This window comes from Coffea arabica, chromosome 8c, assembly GCF_036785885.1.
Source record: "Coffea arabica cultivar ET-39 chromosome 8c, Coffea Arabica ET-39 HiFi, whole genome shotgun sequence".
Classification (NCBI taxonomy): Eukaryota; Viridiplantae; Streptophyta; class Magnoliopsida; order Gentianales; family Rubiaceae; genus Coffea; species Coffea arabica.
Window position 1 is genome coordinate 26,979,330 of NC_092325.1, and position 20,855 is coordinate 27,000,184.

General features: G+C 32.9%; 1 protein-coding gene across 1 annotated transcript; it reads right to left on the reverse strand.

The window, feature by feature from the left end:
• Positions 1-2,265: 2,265 nt before the first annotated feature.
• LOC113698382 (isoleucine N-monooxygenase 1-like) lies at positions 2,266-5,430 on the reverse strand. Its single transcript, XM_027218191.2, has 2 exons — positions 4,438-5,430; positions 2,266-2,889 (listed from the first exon to the last, which is right to left on the reverse strand). The coding sequence occupies exons 1-2, from the start codon at positions 5,428-5,430 to the stop codon at positions 2,266-2,268; spliced, it is 1,617 nt and encodes a 538-aa protein (XP_027073992.1).
• Positions 5,431-20,855: the final 15,425 nt, after the last annotated feature.

A 20,855-nucleotide genomic window follows, 5' to 3' on the forward strand; every position in this document is an offset into this window, starting at 1 on the left:
TCTAACACATAAATATGCATAGTCAAGTTGATTCCAAATCCCTTGAGGTACTAAGATCCCATTGAATCATTTTCCTCTTCTGAAAGCACATCCTTTCGCTTTATAATCCTATTTCACATTGACATTAGAATTCAAAAACAACCCCATTTAGTCATGCATGCTATCAATTTTCACAAATTTAGTCCTTTAAATATGAAAAGAATTAATTAAAAACTTGCAAGTTGAGGACAAGTAATAACACTCGGTTTTGGCTTTGGAATTTCTTTTATTATAATTTAAATCTTGCTTAATAATTATTTAATCAATTGTTCTTATTCTAAAACTTCTGATTTACAATTTCATGATGATTATAAATTTGTTACTTCATTTTAATTGCCTAGAGTAGAAACTAGGCAATATCGTATTTTGTAATCTTTTTATCTCAAAAATAGAGTCCCTTTTTGAAAATCCAACTTTTCATAGAAACATCTTATTATTATATTTAGCTGTGGTATTCGATTAATTTACATATGATATCTTTAAGGGTATGTTTGGTACCCCATAGAATTGGGATTTAGAATTGGAATTGGAATTCCAATTCTAATTTTTGTGTTTGGATGCTGCCTTTTCCATAGAATTAGCATTGAATTCTAATTCCAAGAGGTTCCAATTTCATGAGTTGAATTCTTTATCAGATCAAAAGAATTCTAATTCCAATTTCACATCTAAACTCTTAGAAACGGGTCTACACACGGATCCAATGTGGGTAAAAAATAAAAATCGGGTCAAGTTAATTCGCGTCCCTCTCTCTATCTAATTCACCGCTTTTCCTCAGCACAATTGCTTTGCTGTCCACTGCTGCTTCCACCTCAACCCTAACATTTTGCCTCTCCCACCACCGTCTCCCCCATTGCCCTTTGCTCCTCCGGCCATCCCTCTACCCTTCACCACTCCTGCCACCCCTCCAAGTGCTCTCTCCTTAGCCCTGTTTGATTTTCTCGAACTGGGTTCCTCAGTTCGAAAGGAAGATTCTAAAATACGAACTGGCTTTGGCCGGTATTTTGCAAAAAAAGAAGTAATTTGCATTTTTCATTATAGTAGTCATGGATTTTATCAGTATTGGGCTGTACGTTCGAAGTAAATTCTGATTTTCAAAGCATATGCCCTATAAGTCACTAAATCATTTCCCTGTAGGATAGTGCGCAAATCTGCTTGTTATGCAGATATACTGTCTCTGTATACGATCAAACTTACATTTCTTCTCTGCAATTCAGGTTAATTAGAGATGGATCCTAAAGTGGAAGATGCATCAGAAACACTGCCTCCACTGCCACCTGCTATAACCCCAAATGTTGTTCCTTCAAAGGCTTCAGACGCCAAGAGACTACCAATTGGCTAGAAATGGTCTTGCTACCAGAGGCCAAAAGTTTCGATTGCTAACAAACCATTTCAATGTTAAAGTAGCCAGAAATGACGGCTACTTTTTCCACTACAGTGTATATAACCTCTGCCTCTATGGTGGTTGTTTAAAACTTTAAGCAAGCAATTTAGCATAAGTATTCTGTTCTTGGTATGCAGGTGTTGATTTATATTGTCATTGTTGCAATATTTTCTATTTTTACTGTCATTGTTGGTTGTAATTTTTGCCTGAATGTCTTAGCTGGTTTTGGGGTTTTAGCTGATATTTTGCAAAAAAAAGGAAGTAATTTGCATTTTTCTTTAAAGCTTGAGTAACAATTAGCTAAATGCAAGAAAAAATAAATTATTAAAGGTACAAATTGGTTTTTTCCTTTAAATTTTTAGTAAAAATTAGCTAAATGTAAGAAAAAAAGAAATTATTATATAAATAAAAAAAGAAAAATTTTATGTAAGCAAATGTTTCATGAAAATAATTCTAATTCCTAATGAATTCTTCTCTCGTGCAAGCAAAGAATTTGAAATTCCAAATAAATTCCATATCAATTCTATGCATTTTCCAAATGAAAGAATTGCAATGATTTGGAATTCCAATTCACAGAATTCCAATTCTATAGAATTTCAATTCTAATTCAATTCCAATTCTGTAGAACCAAACGCACCCTAAATTCAAATTATTGACTTAGTAGATGTGCATTAGGAACGGTAAATGTTACTTATTTAATTAGCAAAAATAGAAAACATTTGTTGATTTAAATATGATTGTTATTTTGGTACATTACAACAGTGAAAACATGACATTAATAATAGTAGGAGAGGGTAGACATGAAGACGATACAGAAAAAGTTAAATCGTTGAGAATGTAACATCCTAGTTGAACTGTGGAAATCGTGGTTCAGCAACTGCAAAGAGAGGTTTGGCAAGGAAGCCAGCATCCATTCCCTCTGCTAAATCAATTTGCGAAAGACCTGATGGAATCTTCCAGTTAAAGCATTGAAGAAGTCTGGCCAGCAACATTACAGTGAGTGTGGAACCCAGAAGGACTCCCGGACATCCACGTCTTCCAGTGCTGAAGGAAAACATGTTTAATTCTGGATCGTTCAGATCCATTCTAGCATCATCCATGTCATTCATGTGGCGCTCAGGCTTGAACTTTAGCGAATCCCCCCAAGTTCGAGGATTACGGCCAAGTCCTGGACGGCACAGGATAACATGGCTACCTTTCGGGATGAAGTAGCCACCAACAACGGTGTCCTGAGTAGATACATGAGGAACATTAAAGGGTGCATATGGATGGAGCCGCAAGGCCTCTTTTGCGCAGGCCTTCACATATTTCAGCCTCGCAAGATCAGATTCTTGAACAAGTCTATCCTTTCCAACCACGGCGTCTATCTCTTCTGTGGCTTTTTGAAGCATTTCAGGTTGATTTAGCATCTCTGCTAATGCCCATTCCACAGCATTTGATGGATTATCGACTGTTGCAAACATTAGTTCCTGTGGAGCATCACAGTAAAGTTAAAGTGAAACTAATAATCCTTATTTTCCAAATTCAATAACCGATTCTGTACAACATCATATTGCAAGTTGCATTTTGGTGGTGATTAAGGCTCATTGAGATTCCATCCTTTCTGATTTCAGTTAATCAACAAATTGCTTGAGCACACATAAACCACGTCATTAAAACGTGAGTGAACAAGATCATGTCATCAAACCACGTCATCTTCTGTACATCATTTGATGTGGACACTGTTTTACGTCACCTTTTGGAGTGCATCATATTATCTTTTGATGTCTTTTGGAGTGCATCACGGTTTTACGTCACCTTTTGATGTGCATCATATTATCTTAAGTTCTACTAATCAACGATGTGGGGCGTTTTGGAGTATGCTCCCTACGATTGATTTTGTGCCAGCTTTTATTCTTCTGTCAGTCTATCCACGTTTGATCCCTGATAACTCCTAGTAGAATCTCCAAATTGTTAAGTACTATTTTTAACTGTTCGGGTTTTCAAATAGAATTCTCCCCCCAATCAATTATTTCAAGAAAAACCAAATTTGACTTATTCTCTCTTTCTCTCCTCACATGCTTCCTCCTTTCCACCTTACTCTTTCTTTCATTTCCTTTTCGCTAAATTCATGCCATTCATTCCTTTGTGCCTAATATTTTTTCTCCAATTCAAGATTAAATTCTATCTACCATCCCTTGCCCATATTTATTCCCCTCCTTCCCTTCTTCTTCTTCTTCTTTTTCTTTTTATCTCTATTCTCATCTCTTTTTTTGTAAATATGATTAGATTCATCCTTTTTATCCTTTTAATTCGAAGTGTAATGGATTTAATTTTTCTGTGTCTATTTATTTATTAGTGATGTCAAAAGTCAAGAATTTAGGGGATGGATGGGCTTTAGAAATGGGTGGCTGAAAATAAAATAAAGGAGGCTGCAAATAGAAGAAGACAAAAGAGCTGCGCTATTGATTGTTGACGATGTGTTAGTTTTGGATAAAATTTGAGGCTGAATTTTATCCAGTTTAACACCAAGTAATGGATTTAATTGACTTGTGTAATAAATGTAGGAGTTGAAGCTACTAGACAAAAATTAGGTTGTAGTCTTTTGGGTGCTAAAATTATTGGAATTTATTTTGATTTAAATTGGAGTGTTTGTTTTGGCTTTTGTGGTGGTGTTGCTTGGAAGAAGGCAATCATCATAGTTGAATTTTTTTACAAACTTTTATTTTTGGCAGAAAGAGTTTGTTGGTTTTGGTGTTGAAATAAAGGCAATCAACAAAACTCTTTTTATTTTTCCTTTTTATCTTTTTGACAAAAAAGGTAGTTTAGGATATTTGAACGAATTGCTAGCCTACTAGGCCTCTTTTGAAGCATAAATAGTGAAAGTAAGGGAGGTGAGTGTAATTTTTTAAAGTAAAGGGGAGCTTTCTGAAATTTTTAGAGACCTCAAAGGAGGTTTCTGAAATTATCCCTTTAATTTAACCCATTTTTCAAGAAATTGTTTATGTAACCAAGCATCAGGATAGAGGATTCCTTACAGTAATTTGTGCTCTGATCTCCTCAGTTGTTAAGAGAGGTCTGCCTTTGTTATCTTTCAGCCTGATTAGGACATCCAGAAGGTCTTCTTCCTCATTTTTCAGGCCACTCTCCCACGTTTTAATCCTTTTCTCAATTTCAGGATCATGGTGCCTTCGTACACATGCAATGGCCATGGTAAGAACCTTTCTGTGGCCATCAAAATCAAAAATCTTCATCCAGGGCATGTAATCGGATAAGCTAAATGCATACATATAAGCAAGGAGTTTGAAGAGTGCATTAACATGTTCAACTTCCTCAGCACCTGGTCCTCCATCTTCCATTCCTTTCCCGAAGAATCTCTTGTTGAAAATCATCTTTCTAATCACATTTCCCAAGTAGTGTCGCGTAGCCAATCTTATGTCCACTAGCCCAGCAGTGGCGTCGTCCTTACACTGATTGTAAACATAGTTAACCAAATGATCTGCTTCCTCTGCTCGCTTGCTATGAAGCCATTGGTGTTTAGCAGGTGACAGCACACTGGAAACGATCATTCTCTTCATTTTCTTGTATTGATCGCCCAAAGGAGAAAGGCTTGTCGTCAAGAATCCTTCACTACTAAGTTCTGCAGACATGCAAACAGGTCTGTTGGAGAAAATCGAGTCGTGTTTCTTTAAGAACTCGCGAGCGAGTTCAGGAGAAGTGACAGGAATGATGTGAACACCGAAAATGCGGAAACAAGCGATTTCGGTATTCATATCATCCATGACTTTGTATATCCATCGATGTGTTGGTCTGTTTCTCAGCATCTGGAAAATGCAACCAAAGAAAGGCAAGGGTTTTGGGCCAGGAGGAAGAGGGAATCGAGGTTTGTTGTTCTTTAGACAAATCATTATCCATTTGCCCATTGTAAAGACCAACAAAACCAGAGCCATGAATCCTGAGAAATATGGGATCCATGACATTGAGGTAAATCTCAAGCGTGAATCAACACGAAGACCGGATGTGCAATTCATCACTTAAGACAGTATGAAAAGGTAATTAGGCTATGTAAGCTTGTTTATTCTTATCACACAATCTAAGATGGGGTGTAGGTAATTGTTGTTGATGGTCTGTAAAGACTAAAGAGTGCGATCATGCGAGCTTTTATAGAAGAGACTTGTTGCTAGCAGTCACATATTTATGACTTTGCAGTACTGTCCCGGTTGAACAAGGGACCTTATTTTTTAACGTACACGGTCCTAAGGAGGTCGAAGGGGGATCCACTGGCGAATTTTTTTTTATTTTTATACCTACTCCTATATTAGGGGGAAGCGACTTAAAGAAGCAATGGGAAACCACGGGAGAAATTTTTAGAAAAATCTGGATATTTAAAATACAGGTCAAGGAATTTGATCTATTGACCGTCACCTAAGTAGAGTTTTAAAACTCTTTTGATGGCCAATTTATTTTATACCTACTCCTACTCCTACTCCTAGATTAGTTGGTTGGTTGAACAAGGTACTTAGCCAAGTTGGATTTTAGGAACAGCACATTTTTTGCCCATGCAGCATCTCTTTTCAACAAAATAAGTTCGTAACAGCACTAAATATAAGCAATACATATTATGGGTAAATTAAGTTCATCATCTAAAATTTTGTCTATGTGAAAACAAAATAAATTAACTTTTAAATGAAATAGATTTTACTAAGGAATTAGTTGAGTTGTTCTACAAAATCATTTATGAACGTCAACACTAAAAGAAATGCTTTAAAACTTTACTATTCATTTATTAGATTTTACCACAAAGAAAAGACAAAAAAATAAAGGTTTTTCAATCCCTAGAAACTCACCAAATTGGTATTATTTTCACTAGTTATTGCAATAAAAACCCCTAATTACAAACATTTGAAACCTATGCTACAAGTCATGCAAGAATTTGTATAGTATTAGTTAGACTAAGTTTTATCAAAATTAGATTGTTGCTATCCTTCCTTCAATTTTTATTTTTTGGTTACTGTTTGATTTGCCGTTTAATTTAAACTAATTTGATAAATACGGCACACTTTAGGCTAAATGAAATTTGTTGTGGTAATATGAAGTGCTTTTTGAGATTTTATCAAGATTTTGAAGAAATATTTATGATATCATTAGCATGATAAGTGCTTTATAATAAAAAATTATTATTCAGACTCCACTTGTAATTTCATCAGGTAGCCTGCGTGGAACAGAATACCGCATTGTCACTGTAAGTGTTTGAGAATGAGTTCATGTTTTATCTAGGGAAAATGATCAAATTCGTCTCCACACTTTTTGTTTTTAGTCAATTTGATCCTTAAACTTATGTTATGGTTCCAATTAAGGATCTTCACAGTGGCGCCACCATGAAAAATCGATCAAACTCTTCATTGACCAATTAAACGGGAGTATTTTAAGAACTTTAGATATCTCCTCCCTCCATCATCAATCCCCACCGCCTGCCACCCATCTCCCTCTTCTTCTCCCACATTTCTTTTCCCTCCCTCTATCATGTCCGTAATCTTTGTTGCAGTCCGCTAACCAGTCCTTGAGCAGCCCTTGAGCAGATTGTAAGGAAATTGTTCCAAAAAAATCCAGCAAAAAATCAGGTTTTTCTTGATCTCTCTGGTGTCAATTTTCTCTAGGATTGCTTTGGTATCTTTCTGCAAATTTGTGCATTTATAGACTAGATAATTTTGGTACCTATCTTCTCTGAATAAAAGAAAAGATTCCTTCTAGTTTTGAGCCTTACAGTTTCATAATCTCTGAGAAACTTGAAAAAAGGAAAAGAAAAAAGAAGAAATAAAAAATAATCGCCCAGATGGCTGATCCTCCAGACAACAAGGTGCTTAATACCACCCAAGAAGATGATGGTAACGTTGATAGGTTCAGTGCACTTCCTGACTATGAACTGCTCTATATCCTCTCATGTTTCTACACAAAAAGTGCTGCAGCCACCTCAATATTGTCCAAAAGATGGAGAAACCTTTTTGTTTTGCTTCCTGAAATTGATCTATATTTCTTTGTGTACAAGGATGTTCCTGACAGTGATAGACTGTACTCAGATTTTATAAATTTCACAAATAGGGTGATCTAACAGCGAAATGAAGATCCAATTAGAAGAGTTCGACTCGTTGTGAGCCATTTTTTGGAAAGGCACCATATGCTCTTTGAGTAGCTATGTTTAAACCAAGTTTGTTGGAGATATAAACGTTGGGCCTTAGACTCACCCTTCTGTCAAAGTAAATAGGAGGAAAGGAATAAAAAAAGAAAAACCTAGGTTCCCATATTACATTATGGAAAGGGAAGCACACTTGAGAAATCTTGATGATCATCACAGAATATCTAGGCAACTATAAGCAAAACCCTGATTGTAGTTAGTTAAACCGGTGTATAGTCCGCTAACCAGTCCCAGAAGTCAAGTATTGCATCCCAATCCTAATCGATCCTCAGTTGCGAACTTCATAGAGATGATCGACATGACTAAGGGAGGGAAAAGAGAGGTGGGAAAAGAAGAAGGAGATGGGTGGCAAGTGGTTGGGATTGATGATAGAGGGAGAAGATACCGACAAAGTTTCTAAAATACACCGGTTTAATTGATTAATGAGGAATTTGATCAATTTTTCATGGTGAAACCGCCATAGAGATCCTTAATTGGAACCATAACATAAGTTTAGGGATCAAATTGACTGAAAACAAAAATTAGAAATTAAATCAACGTTAATAAAAAGTTTAGGAATGAATTTGGTCATTTTCCCTTTTATCTATTGGACGGTACATATTAAGCAACTTGTCCACCATTTGGTTTGCTAGGGAATTTGGAAAGCATCTGCTATATACTTAGTTTTAGTCTCGAGCGATAATACAGCCCATGAAGTATCTTTTCCAAATCAAAAAATTTATAATTGCACTAAATATAAGAATACATACTTTGTATAGATTAATTTCATCATCTTATTTTTTTCACTTTAACATATAATCAATTAATTGTCAAATGAGATAGGTTTCGTATAGAATTACTCAAGCTATTCAATACGCGGCCAACTTGAAGAAAAACTTTGAAACTTCATTATTGGGTTGTTAGATTTTACTAGCAAGGAAATTTACGAAAAAAAAAATTTTTTCTAAAAAACCTGGAAAACTCTTCATATTGCTACTACATTCATTAGTTATTAGAATCACAAACTCTAGTTGCCAACATTTTGAAATCGATATCCACAGGTCAAGCACTTTCTGTAGTATTAGTTAGAATAAGTAACATCAAAATTACAATAAGTTCTATTAGTCTTTCTCTAATTTTTAGTTTATTTGTTTGTGCATCGTGAATCAGTTGAAATTAATTTAAGAAATATGGCACTTTACTTTTAGATGCTTTTAGCATAAAAAGTTAGGATACCATTAGTAGAATTAAGTAGTAACCACGACTCTGCACGGGGGCCAAAAAAAAGTGTAGCTTTGGGATAGGTAAAAGAGAAATCCAAATTCTCTCATAAATAATAAATTTGTGGGAAAAAGTTCAATCTTTTTACCAATATAGATTCAGTATCTAAAATTTTATTTTTTTGATAATAAAATATCTAAACTTATATTCTTTTTTTGTCGTTGAAGTCTTTTAGAGCCAAAGTCGGTATCACTAGCGATGAAACAAATGTCAAGAACAAGTCATGTCACGTCGTTCAATTTGAATTAATCATGTGCAACAGTTCTGCAATAATTGGGTTGTTTTACCGCCTAATCACTAATGTATTAGTACAAAGAGGGACACAACCACAACCATCGTCATCGTTGTTCTAATAAATTCACGCTCTAAATCAATTATGCAATATATCAACATGTCTATCCAAATAAAATTAAAACAAAATCCCAACTGAGTCGTATCATTTTACCACTTTGTTGTGCTGTAAAAGAGAAAGAATTATTTATTTGCACCACTAAAAGTAGTGATTTCCCTAAAGAATATGTTCAATCTATTTACGTAGGCTCCCTATCAAAGAAAAAAATAAGTCACTTGCAAATATTTTATTCCACTCTCTTTCATTTTCACTTACATATCTATTTAGATAGTCTCCCAAAAGTAGTGATTTCCCTAAACAATATCTATATCTATATCTATATGTATTCAAGAAGGGGGTTTTTAGCAGAAACCCTCTCAATGGCTTCTAAACTTCTCATTCTTTTTTCTAGATATTTGTATTTATTTTAATACATAAAAAGTAGCGGGTTATAACCCACCTTATCACCAATCAAATTTAAATTTAAAATATACCCACTATCTCTTAATTCATCCTACAATCACTCCTACAAATCCTCTAATCATCATCCCACATTTCCCCCCACGTTTGCACTTATCAAAATTTTGTTAACACAGTTTGATAGTAGCTCGATTCATATTGTGGGATAAATTTGCTAATGATGATGATGAACGGTTATATCAGTCTGCTACAAAAAATAATATTTTACTAGCATGTGGTATTTGCGTACGAAATTTCAGAGGTAAATCAATTGCTTTTACTTATATTCTATATATTTTGAATAGCTTTTGAGCGAGCATAACCATACTATGCAGGTCCATCACTATGTACAATTGGAGTTAGCAAATTGTATATTAATCACAATTTAGATTTTGCTCGATACCTGCGCAGTTAGTGAGTTCCTCATTAACACTATATCAAACTATTAATATTGTTTCGTACTCTTATTGACATTTATTTCAAAAAAATTGCAGGTTTGAAAATAATATATGTGCCCGCAAGTTAGTTACGTGGTTGAGATCAAGCAATTTCATAACACCATAAGCACTGTTGATAGCAAATTCAAAGAGAATATGGATATATGAATATATAATCATGCCTACGGTAAGCTTACTCAATTTTAATTAATTACTGATTGAATTTTTTAATTTATAATTATAACCTATATCTTTTTTCATTCTTATTAGGTTAAATATTTTCGAATACTTGCTTACATTCAGAGCATTAACATAGAAAATATGTTCTACGAGCTATGCAAAAATTGTGGACAACTATGTGAAGGTCGTTTTTCAAAAACAGTGTGTATGCATTGTAATGACGCGGTTGACACTGTTATTAGGTAATTAATTTCATGTATATTTAACTTCAATATATTTTTCTGTATTGCATATAATATTTTATTTGTCAAACAGTTACAATGTTAACATACAATTCAGAGATTCCAGTAGTAACATGCATCTTAATCTACAAGATAGACATGCACGATTCGTCTTTGGTTGTGATGCTTCTTATCTCAGAGAATTACAAAGGAAAAATAGAATTTCTTAATATATATTTATTTTTTATATTACTATTTATAAACTATATAAAAAATACACTAATTTCGTACGTTCTTAATTATCAGGAAAATGGTGATAGGTTGTTCAACCAACGAATTAATTCATGCAAAGATTGTGCATTTTCATTTATAGTACGCACTCCACAAAATTCAACAGAGTTAATTAAATCATCAATTTTGGCTTTCATACTAAAAGTGGATTGGTGTGAAGAGTGTTCGCACCTTCAAGCAATATTATCAAATCGAATGCTTAGTATTTGTAAGTATTTCATTTTAACAACATTCAATTACATTCATTTGTAGAAATATATCATTCCCTTTTTTAATATAAATTTTTATTTTTTTTTCAGGATCCATCTTTCGTAAAAAGACAGTTCTTGAATGATATACACATTCTATTATATTTCAAACTATTGTTAAACAGATATTACATTTTAATTTTGTTGGTTCAATTTTTTCACTTTTATTTGTTCACCATTTTATTTTTATTTTTTTTAATAATGTCAACACCGTGCGTAGCACGGATATTCACACTAATGTTAGATCTATTTACGTAGTCTCCCAATCAAAGGGAACAAAAATGTCACTTGCAAATATTTTATTCCACTCTCTTTCATTTTCACTTACATATCTATTTACGTAGTCTCCCAGAAGTAGTGATTTCCCTAAAGATTATGTTAGATCTCTTTACGTAGTCTTCCAATCAAAGGGAAAAAACATGTCACTTGCAAATATTTTATTCCACTATCTTTCATTTTCACTTACATATCCTGTCTATTAGTCTTTTGCAGCCATTCTTCCTACTGTCTTCTTGATTGTGCCTTATCCAAGTTCCTTTCTTTATTTCTCGTCATATGCAATTTCATATTTGGTGGTAAAAGGATCTACAAATATGAATTTAGTTTTTATATTTACGTTTTTTACACAAGGTGGATGACTATTCTCGTCCATTAGCATCAGTCACAGAATCTGCGGATAATTTTCATAAAATTGGCCAAAATTAGCTCCTCACTTAATACATTATAACAAGTTTTCAAAAGTTAAAATTGACAGGCTTAAGCATGTCAGGCAGATAATGATCATAGTTTAATGTGCACTGAAAACGTTTTATTGAAATAGGGAAAAAGAAATGAAAAAACTCTCCTTCATAGTGAACCAAGAAAGAAAATTTCACCAGGTCACACTTAGCATCAAAATTAACATATTATATGAACCAAGATAGCTAATGGTAACAAGAGCCAAAAAAAAAAAAACATGAATTTACGACAATTGATGTCTAAAAATTCTTAGTGATGGCACTTTATCATACACACGGCAAAAAAAAAAAAAAATTACACATATTTACAACTATTTAAGAAATTTCCTAACATCATAAAATTTTACAAGGTACAATGGAGAAAGCATTATACTAACCTTTGAAATTGTAGAATTGAATTATCACTAAGGATTCAGGGTTGTATAATAACGAATAAGTTTCCAAGAGTAGTTATTGACATTTTAAAAGGATGCAACTACAGACAAAAAAGGGGGGATGGGGAGGGAGAGTAGGAAAAGAAGAGATTAAATCAAGGAAAGCACCTCTCAACAAAAATAAAAAAGAAAAAGAAGATAACAGATAATGTCTGCACATGATTATTTTTCCATATCGGGACTACAATTAGTCTACATGACAATAAATAGATTAACAAGGGAGTAAAGTTTGAACATGCATTAATTTGGAAATTATTTTCAAGAAGGAGATTATTGTGGCCAAAAACTAACTATTGACAAGGAGCTAAATTTCGAAGTTAATATTCACCAAAATAGACTGCATGTTCAGATCTTTTTATTCCATAAAGATCTCAAAGTAAATGTCTGGATCTAATGCAACTATTTGTATATCTTTTTCACCAGTTGAATTGTTGAAATCTTTCTAATAATCTAATAGAGATCAAATAAAACCATAATTTTCTTCTGTAGCATATTTGTTTACATGAAAAGAGATTGTATATGTCCTAAAGGTAAGCGTGTAAGTCGCTCAATCTTCTTAATGAACTACTAATTTTGTTAATGAAATTTTTTTGGAGCTTCAAGAATTGTTTTTAAAGCACCTCATGATTCATTTTTTTTTTTCAGTTTTTGTTCTTTTCATTTTGTCCATTTTTTTGCCCATACAGTATTGAAGGATTAATTACATTAGCTTGTTAGAGTACTCATAGATATTTTGAAAAATTACACCAATTTTTGAATTGATGCTCTATTATTATTTAGGTCAACTATAATTCAATTTTTTAATATAAGGTAGTCGCTTGACCTTAATTCGGAGTTGCTAAAAACAGTGTAGGAAGTTACTGAATACTCATCTATGAATAATGTATAGAGCGATAATCTGTAATTTTGTTAATTACTTGTAAGTTGAAACCTACATGAAATACATATGGTACTGCCAAATTTCAAGTAACACCAGATTTTAAGTTTCACATTATTGATCACTAGTAACTTTTATCGACAAAACAAAAGGGAAAAACAAACAAGACCGCGTGATCCTTTTCACTTTTTAAATTCTTCCTTCATTTCTTGCCTCTTTCTTTTACAGACATACTTGACACTTACTTCTCCTCTTCACAATCATGCAAGAAAACATAGACAACAATCCTTCAGTCGCTATGGTGGGAACTTGGCATAAACGAACAGTATTTGCACGGTTTTACCTAACTTTCCCTTAAAAGATAAGGTAACTTTATGATGCTAAATTGCTAATGTAAGAATCCAACAATTTTGCTTACCTATGTAATAGAAAATATAAATGAACTGTCCCTATAATATGATTAATTGATCCTCCCACATGATCACAATTTAGAAGAATCCCTTAAGACCATTATTGCTCATGCGAAACTCACATGACCATTATTGCTCATGCGAAACTCACATGAATGATAATCTTCAGGAGCTGAAGTATTGGAAATTTTCAAAATTTGTATCTAGTGATTTTAGAATGTACATATATGTATTGTATTATGAATCAAATAATTTTAAGATGTGCATACATTGTGATAAATGTATATTCATTCATGAATATATTCATATATGTGGGAATCCTTGAATGTAAGGATACATTCATGTCTTTGATCATACAATCATGTGATGCATAAATTAAAGTATATGAATTTGTACATAATACATTGAATCTATTCATACAAGTATTTATTAAATTCATTTGTGTTTTAAACAATCTCTCCTACATAAAAAAAATCAAGTAAAGAGTGCTTTGCAGTAGAAAACCACTTTTCTACTATTTTGAATTCTCTCAAAAGCACTCCATAGTTTGCAAGAGATTAATATAAACAAACTTCATCTTATTCTAAAGAATATTTGTTCAAAGTTATTGCACATTATACCAGACAAATAAAGTTTAAAGAAAAGTGATATACAATCAAGATTTGAAACCAATTCTTGTTACTTTGTTTGGCAGTTCATTGTAATTCTTTCAACATGAAGTGGCAATGATTTCCGATTCTTTTATAGTTTAAAGGATAAGGTAAACAATTTTAATATTTTATCCGGCTTTTGACGTGGAAAATCTACCGAAACTTTCATCCACGTAAATGAAGCTTATGATTTAATCATTGGAACCAATCAATCTATATATATATATATATATATATATATATATATATATATATATATATTTCTCCAATTGAGATGTTTCTAATCATTTTCTAAGATTATTAAAATTTTTAATAAATTTGATTGATGATATCCAGTGGGTATTATTTACTAAATTCAAACTTCAAATCTCAATATAATATGGGACCTAAAATTAAATGCCTAAATCCTTACTTTATTTTGAAAATTCAAATTGTTTTCAAGTATTTATAATTCCATGCTTAGCATGGGATATAAAGCTAATAAAGAGTTTTAAAGGAAAAATAACTTTAGTTCTCTATAAGAACAGAGAATAAGCAAATCTAAATTTCATAGCAACCGAAATGAAAACTACCAAGCAATACGGTATCCACCAGAGGAATTACTAGAGCTACTTGGAGCTGATTGTATAGGGGTTACGACCACCTAGAGCTCTATAAGACACCAAAAAAAAAAAAAAAACTACCAAATAGTTCATACTTGGGACAAAAGCAGTATCAGATAATTCAATTTTTTATAAACTTAAAATCCAAGTTCCATATTGAAAATATTGAAAATACAATTAGTTTTTTGGAGCTGACTAGTTTTTTTTTTTGGCTGTTTGTTTGTTGGATCTAAGAGTGTTTTTGAAAATCTATCAGATCTGTGATTTCTTGAGTTATTTCATCAGATCTCAGCATCAACTTTGCGCTTAAACGAGTTGGATAGCACATTTGATGGTATTTTATAAATCTATTAAATATAGTAAGTTTTCAGATTAAATGTTTTTGTGACATTTTCAGTGTTTTTTCTGCCATTAGTGCTATTTAATGGAATGAAATTTTATCTTTCATCAAAAAAAGGTTCCATATCAAAAATAGTCATTGGACTCCTAGCTTTCCTCTAAAACTAAAGATACAAAAAATGAAAAAAAGAAACAAATTAAACAAGAGAAAAGAAATGAAAAGAAATACTGAAAACGTTCAAGTCAGGATTTACTAAGCCTTGTGGACAAAATTATCAACACAAAATCCTACTCTCACAGCGGCTCAGGGCCATGCAAAACATGCTCAAAAAAGCAATTAGATGATAAAAACCTAACCTTTACACTTTTCTAAACAGCATCAATGTGATTAACATGTGTAGGACGGATAATTAATTGTTTCGTACCACACTTTTATCCGCAAATCCAAGTCCAAATTAACAAGCCCCCTCATGGCTTAATTATATTCATAACAGCGGAGTCTGCAATAGTACTGTCGTCAAAATTTCAACAAGTGGGTCAAATTTTTTGTACAACGAAGTTTGGTATTTGGAAATTTGAGATAAAGGTGTTACAGCCGCCATACCCAGTGATGGATGCGGAATTTAGCCAGTGATGGATGTGGAATTTTGATTTAGGGGAGCAAACAATCAAACAACGAGTAAGAAAAAATTATCAAAACAAATTATGCACACTAACCTAGAATCAAAGTCTTAAAACCAAAGTTTAATAGATGATAACTAAACACTAAATGCTTTTAATAATAAGAGACAAAACATGAAGCAAACGATGAAAATTAACTCACGGACCAAAATCATATAAACTTTAACTAAATTCAATAAATAGACATTAACCCTATACAAATTAACAAAAAAATTTTAACAAAAAGAACAATTGACAAATTAAAAATCATAAAAAAAAATGTAAATCACAAATTTAAAATAAGTGTATGTGTCTAGATAATGAATGAATATGAATCAAAATATAAAGGAATTATAGAGAAAACAATTGGACTTGCCTTGAAAAAATAAAGTTTTGGGAAGAATGAATGTTTGAAATGAATTGAACGAACTTGGGGAAAGATTGATGCATGTTCATTTAGGTGCTGGCTTTTGACTAATACATCAAGTCAATCACATATAAAAATATGATTAAATTTCCTTTTATTTGTCAATTATTTGTTTCCTTACCTTAATTAATTTAAGGATACACTAAATATATTAAGGTTTTTTTAAGGGCAAACCCAATTCACGGGGTGGAGATGCCAACCCCCTAATTTATTGTTTAAAGTGAAATAGTACAAAGAGTGAAAGGTATTATCCACAATGAGCTAGCAAATAGGGCTCTAATCCCTTACAAACCACCAACGTAGGTAAGAGACTTCCCTACTATCTAGTTTTATCAAGGCCCTAACTATTCCCGGAAGCTGCGGATACGAAGTACAATATAGTTTAGACGGCAATCGCAACCCTACTAACTTATCTGTCGAAGAGTTCGCTTCTCGTACCACATGAGTTATGGAAGCTGGCAATGCATTTAATAGCGCTTTTATGCTCCTCAGTGTATTGCATAGTGGCCATTTTAATGCACCCCCCGCATTTAGCATGCGAACCAAACTCTCAGAGTTTACCTCCACCAGCAGAGAACCCATGGCTACTTCTTTACACAAGTGAAGGCCATGCAACAATGATAAGCTTTTCGCCCTCAACACATCCATTTCCTCAAATTCCTTGTAACAAGCAAAAATTAAACGGCCTTCCAAGTCTCGGAGCAGTCCCTCCCCCCATATGCTTGATTGTGAGAGACACCAGAATCAGTGTTTAATTTGACACAGTTCAACGGTGGCCCCTTCCAAGAAACCACATATCCCTCCTTCTTCCTTGACAACCAGACACAAGACGAGCCCATAGATCTTCATAGTCATCCCTAAAATGTCTCGCCGAGAGCTTGGAGGCCAACCCTAGCTGGCCCATAAAGTCGTCTACCAAGGTGATTACCCTACGAGCCTCAAAACATGCACCATCGAAATGCACCTTGCTCCTAGCTTTCCAGAGAAACCAAAGAACTACTATAGGGATAACCGCCGTTATGTGGTCCCGCATTACCAAAGAGTTCGAGCCAAACCTCGACAAAACCATTGCTGACACCATAGAGGAATAAGACTCCAGAATTCCAAACCTCGTTTGAAAGAAGCCCCAAAGGAGATAAACATATTAACTAATAAGAAAAACTTGTTAAGGATCTAAAATGATAGAGTTCAAATTTAAATCTAATACTCCATATATAATTTTTGAAAATTCTTTGGGACCGGCTTCCCCTGCCCGCCACCCTTATGTTCGTGTTTGGCCATAGCTTGTGGCGGATTTACACTGTGCCCCTACTGCCCCCTTAAATTCCTATGATAACTATAAAAATTTGATGTAAATTTTAACTGTACTCCCTGAAATTTTGTGTATCTATTGGTTTATAGGCCCTCACTGCCCCCCTTAAATTTCTATAATACCTATAAAAATTTGATATAATTTCAAGTGTGCCCTCTGGAGTTGTGTATCTATTGGTTTATATGCTTTTAAAGTTGTCTTTGATTTTACCTATTGTTATAGCTATCGTAGAAAGGGTTTTTTCGATAATGAATATAGTGAAGAATCGGTTACAAAATAAAATGGAAGACACTTGAATGAATAATTATTTAGTTACTTATATTAAGAAAAATAAGTTTCGTGAAATTCAAAATGAAAAGGTTGTAAACCATTATTAAAATATGAAAACTCGTCATGAGCAATTGTAAATGATTTAGTTTGCTTTTGAAATAAAATTATTATTACATTAATAATTTTGAGTTTGTTTTTTGATATTTTTCGTGAAATATATGCATCATTTGTACTTGTTGGTGAATATTTTTTTCCTTCAAAAACTAAAAAATAAGATTAGATAAAAAATTTTAGAGTTGCTTTTGCCCCCACTGAAAATTTGTTTTGGCTCCACCCCCGGCCATAGCAATAAATTGTTCTACCATATGCATGGAAATAAAACTCGGACGCCTCAAATTAGTCACAAGGAACTTTTGCATGCGGGTTAGGATTCGTTGGGCCGGGATATTCCCATTCTGTAGGTTGCAAAATTTCTTTTTGATAAAATAGAAACCAATATTAGTAACAAGTTAGTTGAAAATCGTTCAACATAATTTGCTTGACAGAAAAAAACTACACTAATGGAGAAAATATATAGAATATATCACAGGTATATTTGATCTAAAAAATTATTAGATTTAACAGAGTTACAAAATAAGAAAGATTATACTGTGAATCACAAAAATTATAAATTTGCTCCATAAATATCTATGCATGGTGCATGTCTATTCCCTGAGATCTGCTATCCAATTGATTCAAGTTCAAAATTGATATTAAGATATAACGAGATGACCCAAAATATTCTGAATATATTATATAGATATAAAAAAAACTGTTAGATTTGAGAAAAAATAATAAACAAATAAACAAGACTCCCATTGGCATAGTTTAGGAGAAAAGAAAGCTCTTACTACTAAATGCTAGGAGAGAGAAAACTCTCACTAGAATATCATAGAAGTGACTTTATTAAACATAAAACAAAAACAGAAAAAGATGAAGAGAAACTTTGACTTGAAGCCAAGATCTCTCTCCTATGGAAGAAGAACGATAGAGAGAAGGTAGAGAAAAATTGTACAATTTGCAAATATTTGATTATTAGAAATGTTGAGTTAAGACTTAAGAGACAGATTGATATTTCACTTGGAACTCGAAGTATAAATGGCTAGTCTTAGAGTTTTTATGAGCAAGGTCTTAATATAAAAATGAAGTTCTAATTTGGCACCTTGCTTGGAAGCTATTCTCTGGGTTAGTGGGCTTTCCTAATTGAGTGTAGTTAATCTTTTTTGTCCCGTTAAAACAAATATTAATCGGTAATGCCTACTAGATTATTAGTATCAGAGATTCAATATCAGATTTTGAATCAAATATATGATATTATGAAATTGGAAATACAAGTGATATCAGAGCTTTAATATCAGACTTTGAATCTGAATCGTTAAAGTTTGAAGCAAATAATTTGTTATGTTAGAAGTTTTGAAGGATTACAATTGGTTTTAGATTACTGGTGCCCGATTGACGGGATCTAGTAGATCTACTATTTAATCAATTAATCTCTTTGATGCATGAGAAGAAACGAATTCCTATGGCGATTTATAGAAAGGGAGTGGTGTAACCGTGCAAGTCACGTATTCTTATGTTTGAAGTTTCAAAGGATTATAATTGGGTTTAGATTGCTAGCGTGCAATACTGGATCTTGTAGATCTATTGTTTTCTGGATTGATATTCTTTTTGTCGCTTGAAGGTTTTGAATTTCTGTGGTGCTTTAATGAAAGGGAATAAGGTAATTCATGTTTTTGGGCATTCAATTATCGTGGGTCACATGATAGGACCAAAAGTTTAAGAAAATTACATACAATGTCAATCCTAATCCGATGATTATCACGTAGTACAATTACAATATTGTTTATTAATTTTTATTGACCAGAGTCCACAATTACAGAGACCCCAAACTTGGTTGACCATGAGCTGGGACACAAACTTAAGGTGGCCATTCATGAATCATGATTGACTGGGGACCTAAGAGTAATTTTCTTCATGGTTTCAGTTTTTAAAGAATATATGTCAATACACCTTCCGTGCCTTGAAATTAAGCCAATTATTTAATGAGGATTCTGGGACGGAGATAGTTGAGGTTTCACGTTGGCCCGTGACTTGGCTCTAGGGTGCTATCGGGTCGAGTTGATTTCAAGTAATATTATACTCGAATTCGAATTTGATCACTATTAGTGCTATTTAACTTCGAGATTAAGCTCGAACGAGTATATAAAGTTGAACTTGAATTCTACTCAACATAATGGAAATCAAGTTCGAACTCGACTCGTTTGAACTCGAGTAAATTGCAAGCTTTATCAAGTTTGAACTACTCGAATTCAAGCTTGAATTTTTCTTTTCTTGTTTTTAATTTTTTACATTTTAGATTTATCAGATTACATTTTTGCCATCCATCACATTTTTTTACTAAACATTACTTCATGTAAAATTTATTAAAATACAAATCCATAATAGTCATTTCATAATTAAAATATATAATATATAAATAATATAAATATTCGATTAAACTCGTCAAGTACTCAAGTATTTACTTCTGATACTTGAACTTGACTCGTTTATAGCACCCATACTTGGCTCAATGAACCTTCGCTTGGCATGCGAGTGCTTCTCTTGGTTCATGAATGGGATTTGGATGTATTAGTGAAGCATATTCTCTTTTATATCCGTTGTATATCTTCACTGTTCATGTTCTGCAGGTGTTCAATTAATTGAATTTTTTAGTAGATTAAACAAAAGTTTAGCATTTGTTCTTGCTAATGTCTTGGGAAAGGGATGAGTTGGATGGTACATGAAGAGAATGTAAATGAGAAATTTCGAATTCGAAACCTCTCACTTATACTAAAAAAAAAAAGAGAAATTACTAATGCCTTACTTGGATTTTGATGCCTTATTTTTAACATAGAATTTTGTCTATGTTGAATGTTACAAATACATATAAAACTTCCTCAATCATTAGTTCTATTATTTGGAATTCTAAATATTCGTAAAAGTGTCTAAAATCGAGGGGTTGGAAATGCCTAAAATTTAGAAATATAGAATAACGATAGGTTCCGAAAATTAGTGGTTAAAAGTGATCTTTAACTTTTAA